Source organism: Xiphias gladius, chromosome 18, assembly GCF_016859285.1.
Source record: "Xiphias gladius isolate SHS-SW01 ecotype Sanya breed wild chromosome 18, ASM1685928v1, whole genome shotgun sequence".
Lineage (NCBI taxonomy): Eukaryota > Metazoa > Chordata > Actinopteri > Istiophoriformes > Xiphiidae > Xiphias > Xiphias gladius.
Genome location: NC_053417.1, coordinates 12,064,605 through 12,073,169, shown reverse-complemented (window position 1 = coordinate 12,073,169; position 8,565 = coordinate 12,064,605). Strand labels below are relative to the sequence as shown.

Here is an 8,565-nt window from a genome sequence, read left to right as displayed (position 1 = left end):
GTCCAATTTTTGATCCAAGCTGTAGCATGCAAAAAAAGGCAACAACAGCCAGCTAAATTTCTCTTTGCGGTACTTTTGTTTAACTGTTGAATGCTTTTACTAAACAAGTGGTGATGCATTCTTGGCAAGACATTGGGCAAATTATTATAAGTACAGAAAAAAAAACTGAAGTTCTAGCACAAGCTTCAGGGCCCAATGAAAAGGTTGTGCAAATCTCAGTGTTTTGTCTTGTAATGCCATCTCATATTAAGCTCACATTTCATGAAATGCTATCAGTGTACTGTCACCACATGAAACACAAACCAACAGGCAATAACAAATACTTATCTACTTAAGTCATTGTCCCTTTTTCAGTTTTAGAGTAGACCACATAATTTGATCATTTTGGTAACAATTTGGTTTGATGGGACACACTACAGCCCGACAAAAAAAGAGAGACAATACAAAATACAAAAGCTTGGCTGTATTATACACCAATCAGCATCCATATTAAAACCAGTTACCGGTTGTTATGTTGTGGCATTTGTGCTATTAATGGAAAAGAATACAAGGAGCAAATATTTTAATAGGATAAATAAGTAAATATTGTTTTCTCTGCATCAGTCAAAAGAAATATTTAATAATGTGGATGGAGACAAAGCAGTGGAGGCAAAGGAGAGAGAAACTGGAAGGACTCAGTTATTGGTCATTGGGAGGGCACGTGGCCTCGGAAGCAAGGAACAAAATTACGAGACTATGGAGGAGAACTGCATGTTATTTTATCATATTCAGCTAAGTACTTTCCTGAAACAGCCGGGCACTACTCAAAGATGAGTAAATAGCACATTTGTTAGGGACTCATTTCAGTTGCGGATTAACATATATTAGCATTCATTAGTATTATTTCTGGCAGTGGGACAACGTATGTAGGAATGACCCAAAATTAACTATGGTTAACATGTTCATTGTGATGGAGGAACATATCACCCAGTGCAGGGATATGGCTAATTAATTTGTTTGTGCTATATGTGGGTTTTTGCTATCACTACATAGGCAACGTTAGCATTTTCAGCTGTTTACTTACCAGTCCAGAAGAAATTTTGCGAGTTCAGCATCAAACTTCATTCCTTTACTCGCCAAGAGCTGTGTCCAGCGGTGAAAAGCAACGCCAAAGTAACTCTTGTTTTGCTTCTATTTCTATCACTTGCCTTGTAAATGCAACAATGGCTAAGGGTCTTGGTAAGTAAACAGTTAACATTAATGCTAACATTGGCTATGTGGTGATAGCAAGAACTTACATGTAGCACCTTTTAATAGATGCTAGACTTAGCAGTAGATGGTTAAATATAAATTTCACCCCAGCTAAATGTTGTCAGCTGAATGTCAGTGTTAGCCAGGGGATGGTAAAAGCACCACGAATATCCCTGATATTACAGCTGCACAGAACAAAGATGATATATTATTGCTGAAAAAACTGATATGAACAAAACATGCATATCATAAACCAAAACTCAATAGTACACGCCTGAACGCAGGTGGTCTAAAGCTGTTCCCTTTTTTTGTACGCATGTTTTTATATTTTTAAAGACAAGATATCACAAAAGCATGCCCTGTCTCTACTTTCCTTGGCTTCTCATGGCACTTTTTGCTTTCAAACATTTTTGCAGAAGTAGTACGTGTCTCTTATAGGTTGATACAAGCTTATCTCATTGTTTTGAAACAGATTTATAGAGTCAAGTGTAGTCCACAACAGGTGTGAATACAAAGGGTTTGTCTGATCAAACTTGACAGAAGCCGGATCATTGGCTTTTGTATTATGTTGCGTTATGATGCAAGTAATCCTCATACTGCTCTCGGGAGGGAACAAAAAGGGGATAGCCATCAGGGATCTCTACTGAATATGCTGAAGAGTTCTTGAAACCACTCGGTCTAATGGAAATTGCCCCAAACTTCTTTCCTTGACTGTCAGTGTACATGTGGCGGCAAAAGTGTCAAATGGAGAGTGAAGTGGCCGAACAGGAGTCAAGGGTCCATTCTACCAAGAAGAAGAGCAGAAGATGGAGAGGCGTCAAACTGTCATCCAGGGCCAGGGATTCTGTGGAGACTCTTGGAAGGCACTGTCTGCAGAGGGCTTTGAAGAGAAAATTTCACATTAAATTAGTCATATTAAAGGGCTAATCCAGTGATTTAGGATGAACGTCCATAATGTTTAGAGAATCACAAGAGACAGGTTAAAAATGGTCAAAATGAAAGCAGCAGAGACCAAAATATCCTGATTTCTTAGTGCCTAGTATGGGTCAAGCTCCAAAAACACTGGATCCTACATTTCCCATAATGCAACAATAGCACCTCCTTGTTAGCCTCTACCTGCCTGATAGATACTCACAACTTTCAAAATTAACAGGCCCAGTTTGTAACAAAGGCATTCTGTTATAAATTTGTAGTCTCAAGCCCCAAGCAGAAATAATCCTAATGACATCACTATAGCTTAATAGTACCCCCCATGACAAGTAAATTGAACTCCATGTGTAAAATTGCTGGAACGCCCCTTTAAACATCATCTTCCCCACCTTTTGTCTGTAGATTAATACCATGCAGACAAAATGATGTCATGTGTGACATTTTTAATGAATATGTCACAAGCAAGCAAGATGTTGAGAAGTTCAAATACATTTTTGATTAAATTCTTCTAAATTGTCTTTGAATGGAAGACCGTGGAGATGATTCACTCACACCTCAATACATCTTGTTGTTTTTAATACCCTCTTTTGACTCCTAAGATTAAGACTGCTTAAAAATATTGCTTTTCCATGAAAGTGGATGCAACAAATTTGGAATTTAATCGAATATAAACTGCAATATTCGTCTATATTCATACCTGATATTAAACAAAAAGAAAATATTTTCTATTGTTTGATACAAGAGCATCCAAATTCCCACTAGTAAAATTTGATAGAGCAGAGCAGTCCAAAACTGGTCATGCTTGGTGTTTAGTTACTATCAGAAGCCTTTCAATCAGCTTCAGTCAAACCAATTCATTGCACTCTTCACTTACTCTATATGGCTTGACGAGTTGATGTAAATATAACTAATGAGAACCGAGACTGAAAAGGTGCGATGTCACTTTTACAGAAAGAATCAGACTGACCTTGACAGACAAAAAACATGGCACTCAGGGTCTGTGTCAAGCACAGCACAGATGCAGCGCTGAGTCTTTGCCTCCTCAGGGTCAGTTGGTTGTCCAACAACAGCACGTCTGATTCGCTGAGGGCCTCGGTAGCTCGACATTCCATAGGGCACAGTGCGTCTAAGACCAGATACACAGACAGAGGCAATTTTTTTCAGTAACAGTAAAACTGTGTGTTAAATCATATTCTTGAAGACACAGAGAAAAATAACATAACAATAAATACCATATATTTTTATATTTAGCATGGACATATTTTCTAATAGCCCTCAAGCAAGCTGTAGTACTGTGTATATACTCCTTTTTGACACCATAGAGTGAGAGATCTGACTGGATCACACGTCCTAGAAGTTTAGATTTGAATGAAGAGCATGCACATGAATGCAAAGTGACACATACTTCACAATCTGTGCAAAAGGTGAAATAAAGTTTCTGAAAAGCTGCATATTCGGCGCAATTTTAACTTTAACTGAGTCTGCCTCGTGTTTTACATGTTGTTGTAGATAAAACGTTTTGCCTGTGAACATTTGTTTTTAGTTAAATTATAACTGGAACTGGTAATGAAAAAACAAAGGCGGCCAGAAAGATCTGTGAAATTGAATAATAAACTTGAAATATAACTTCCATAGATCAAAGTTACAAAGTCAGACAGTCAATCACTGTATGCTTGACTGTTCTAACCCTAATCCTCCCATCTGGATGGCACTGTTTATGCTTCTCAGGTTGGCATCACTTGTGCTCTCTCCATTTTTCCCTCTTTCCACTCATCTATTTTTGAAAATTTGAGATGGATTTAAAAAAAAAAAAAATTACAAAGGCGTTTGAGGCTTTCGGAGCTGTAAGGTCATAAGGGACAAAGAGGAATGAGAATCTTTTCTCAAACTAATTTGAGCACCCTTATGGGATTTGTACACAGCTTGAGAGGAAGGTCTGCCTACATTTATACACATATATATATATATATACACACACACACACACACACACACACACACACACACACACACACACACACACACACACACACACACACACACACACACACACACACACATATATAGTGTGGACCAAAAGTCTGAGACCACTGGTCAAGATACTTCTATTTTGCATTTTTTTTCAAATGTAATACTCTTTTTTTTCATTGCACATGATAATATCAGATTAATAATTTGAGTGAGAAGTTGAATCTTTGAAAAATCAGAGTATCTTAGTATTTGGTGTATCCCAGTCTTGCTTTAATGACAGCATGTAATTTGAGCTGGCATTGACTCAACAAGTTTGTACAAAATTTGATGACCCACGTTATACCAGCCTATTTGACCATGTTCCAGAGAGCTTTTTACAGAATGCTTGTCTTTCTCAGTCTTCAATTGCCCCCTACATGTTTATTGGGGTTGAGTACAGGTGACTGTGGAGGAAAGTGTTCTTTAATTAGTTTAAGTAGGTCTTTAAGTAGTTCTTGCAAAGCTTTGACGTGTGTCTGGGCTCATTATCCTTCTGCAGTATGAATCCATCTCCACAAACATACAAACCAGAGGGTATAGCATGTCTGTGATGAATGGAGTTGTACTTTTCCTTGGTGTAGTCAGTTTGATGCAGGTGTCCCGGTAGGTAGGATATACACACCCAGACTTGAATATTTCCAACCCCATGTTTCACTGTCGGTTTGATACACTGGTGTATCTTTCTCCCACCTGTTTGTCTCCTGACATACACCCTTCTGTTACAGCCATAAATCTCAAACTTGGATTCAGCAGTAAATAGGACTTTAATTTAGTCATCCACTGTGAAATGCTGATATTCCGTAGCCCACCAAAAAGCATTTGGCATCGTTTCCTCGCCTGAGAAGTGATTTAAAAACTGCAGCTCATCCTCTGAGACCATTACAGGAGACCAGTTACACAGTTTCGTTTGAAAGTACTTTTGACAATTAGTCTTGCGTTCTTTATTTAGCAAATTCTGTTTTTAAGTTGCTAGTCTTGCTTAAGTTGCTTTATTTCCGGGTTTACGTCAGAATGAATCATTAGCCTGTTGTAGAAGCCATCCTCTTTTCATCTTCAGCTTTTTTACAGATGATGTGATGACTCTGCTGGTATTTAATTGAGCCCATGCTTCCCTATATCAGTAAAATGCTCCCCGTGCCACTGGCTGTAACACAAGCCCAAAGCATGATCGATCCACCCCCTTCTGTTCCTTCTGTTCTACTGTGCAGGTGTCGCTGCACAGTAGATTGATGGGACAAGGTTATAAGAGTCAGAGTATTTATGGAACTTTGAAATTTACATCACTTGGCCTTTTCTAACATTGACTGTGAAGAACCCATAGCCCTAACAAGCTAATTAAGGTCTGAGACCTCGGTAAAAAGTTATCTGAGAGCTCAAATCTCTTGGGATGCCCAAATTTTTGTATGGTGCTCCTTTCTTTTTTCTCTCTAAAATTATACAATACAAAATAATACACCAATCTTGCTTAAAATGTTGAAAAGAATGTTTCGCCTTTAACTTTATGCCTTTTGGAGATCAGTTCATCTAATACTCTGTTAACTATTCACAGTAACAGAAATTTTGACCATGGTTGCTCAAACTTTTACATTCCACTGTACATACAAAAACCGATAACTGGTATTTCACTTTAATGCTGTTGTTGTTTTTTGTCAGATTATGTCAGACTGCCTGCTGTCTGTATCTGACTGAATAGCTGTAGTCTTGCTGACATCCTGGCTGCCAATTCCACTATGTTGGCCTGATCCTGCAGCCTGTTTGAGACTGTAAACCTGATTTTCCTAAGGGTAAATAAAAGACCTTCTACCCTTTTACCTGTTCAGTGTAAGGTGGCTGCTGTGTCTAAATGTATCAGAAAATGGTCTGAGACTGCTGATGTCAGCTGGAGGCTATTATCTAATGGTAGAAGAAGGGATTTGAAGAATCCTGCCTTTTAAACAATATGGCAAGCTGAGTAAAAGCACTTTAATCATAATTGTAGTGTAGGGGAGAATTCACAATAGAAGAAGTGAAGAAGAAGAAGTGTCATACATACACACACTGACACTTGAAAGCTACCTATAGCCACAGTCTTGTAAGCAAGAGGCAGTGAGTGACTGGTTAGGGTAAGGGTGTTTTCAGTATGGGAGGGGGGTGCTCCCCTCTTGTTTACTTACTATACTGACATTATGTGAACCTTTCGCTTGAAGCAACCAAATCATTCTTTTGGATTTTATCTTCTATCAGAGTGCAATGCTCCCCACAATGTGAGCGCACGTATTTGAAAAAAAAACTTGCTGCTTTTATATTAATTTTGTGGTATATGTCAACATTCCACTACATCAATTTGTCCCAACTTGCTAAGCAGTAATTAAGTGAGCTCTTTACCTGAAATGCCACAAGCAGTCTTGGCACAAGAAGAAAGAGGAAGAAAGAATGCTTTTCCACTGTCCTGCCAAGGCTGTTAATATGCAACCTGGAGGTGGTAGAACAAAGCACCATTCCTCACAACCCGATGGCGTTGGAAATTAAATTTTAAGGTATTGTTACTAATCTGCATTATTGGTAGGACATGTTTAACATACATTGTGTAAGCGCAAACTGTGAGAAACTGCCACTAACTGTGAATATGCCAGATGTTAATGTTCACTTTTCATGGTTCCTGCAGAGCCAACATAACTCCTAAGGTGCACTTAGCAGAACACGAGTGTGTTGGTGGTCCCAGGACCAATCTGCCAAATTACTTCCACCATTCATTTGAAGGCAATAATGCCTTCATTGCGGTGCCTTCCCGAGTGTTTGTCCATACATGAGAGCATAAGATGTTTATGCCACAGGCCAGGTCTGCATCCACTAAAGGAAATGTTAATGAAACTAAATTGTGGGAAATTTAGACTCATTTTTTTTATGAATTAATTTGCTTCTGATTGAAAGCAGACCAAAGGCTACAAAAACAACTCTCTGGGGACACATTGTGACCTTCCAGAGCGAGTTACTCTCTGTTGGACTTGCCGTCACTTGATCCACGATTGCCTCTGGCGCCTCTCGGGAGAAGTTTCCGGGCGTGACTTGCTACAGTATCTTGGCTTCAGCGTTCCCACTGAGTTTCAAAAACCACATGCCAATCTGATTTTTGAAAAGCCTAGTCTTAATTGCCGCCTATCCCCGCTGACAAAAGAGGAGATATTGTGCAAGCCCGGAGATGTTTGCACAAGAGAAGCACGTCCGGGTGGATTAAAGGAAAGTTATAGAAAATGTCATAGTATTCAATCAAGCAGCTCTTACTCGGGAGTATTGATCCAGATGATATCCAGGTGGCAGTAGTAGACGCACTCTTTATCCTTGTAGGTGTAACAGGTGCAGCGCTTGGGTCTGGACTTTGACTTCGCTGCCTCAGACGAGCGTACACCCCCGGATCTCCCAGGACCAAAGACCCGGCTGGAGCCCGAGAGACTTCCAGGGCCGCCCTCTGATTTGACCAAGGCATCGGACGTCAAGACACCTTGTATTGTAACAGAAATATGTTGGAAATAAACTAGAGTAAATAAACACATAAATGAGCGAATAAATAAATAAGTAAGCAAATACTGAAGAAGAAAAAAAAAAGATTTTTGTGTAAGTCTGTTGCAGCTTGCAAACTTACCTTGTAAGAGAATTAATACCAGTATTGTAAGAAGCATGATTTTCGCGAGGATGAATAGTATCCTTGCCATGTCAGATATTCCCAAAAATAATCATAGCCTGACGAGGATGGTACGCATTTGTCAAATTAATCTCCCACCGGCATTGAGTTAAAATCCAATAACTTTAGTGTAGATCCACGTGCGTTTCATCTCATATGGTCCAGACGTCAAATAACGGATCGGAGGATGTGTGTCGCGCGGTTCCTTTCATATTTATGGCTTCATGTCATAAATCCTACCTGTAACTTGCGCGTCAAAGTGAGAGGGAAGTGCGGTTTCCTTCATACAAATTTCTCTCCTAGTCGCAAAGCAAAGGTGATCTCTGGGAGCAAAGAGGACTATGCTCCTTGAAGTCAAAGATACAGGTCTTTGGAGAGTATCCGGTACACGCCCACACCTCCTCCAACACCCCCTCTGTGTGTCAGATTCAGCAACACTAGGCTACAGTGTGTGTGTGTGTGTGTGTGTGTGTGTGTGTGTGTGTGTGTGTGTGTGTGCACCTACTCGACTTGTGTTCCTGTTGATGCATGACAAGAACACATCATTCAGCAACACTGAACAGCATGGGCTCTTGAAACTTTAATTAACGGATTCAAACACCTGCATGTCAGTCCAACTTTATGATGAGGGTGTTTTCCTTCTTGCTGTTGTAATTTACTCACAAAAAAAGAACCACACACAAACACAACTCACAATACTGTCATGGCACGTCTTCTTTTTCGTCTTCTTTCGGCACC

The 8,565-nt window shown here is 39.6% G+C and overlaps 1 protein-coding gene across 1 annotated transcript; it reads right to left on the bottom strand.

The window, feature by feature from the left end:
• Positions 1–1,273: 1,273 nt before the first annotated feature.
• Positions 1,274–7,858, bottom strand: edn3b (endothelin 3b). Its single transcript, XM_040153170.1, has 4 exons — positions 7,789–7,858; positions 7,431–7,647; positions 3,128–3,286; positions 1,274–2,110 (listed from the first exon to the last, which is right to left on the bottom strand). The coding sequence occupies exons 1-4, from the start codon at positions 7,856–7,858 to the stop codon at positions 2,056–2,058; spliced, it is 501 nt and encodes a 166-aa protein (XP_040009104.1). The 3' UTR covers positions 1,274–2,055.
• Between the last annotated feature and the right edge of the window lie 707 nt (positions 7,859–8,565).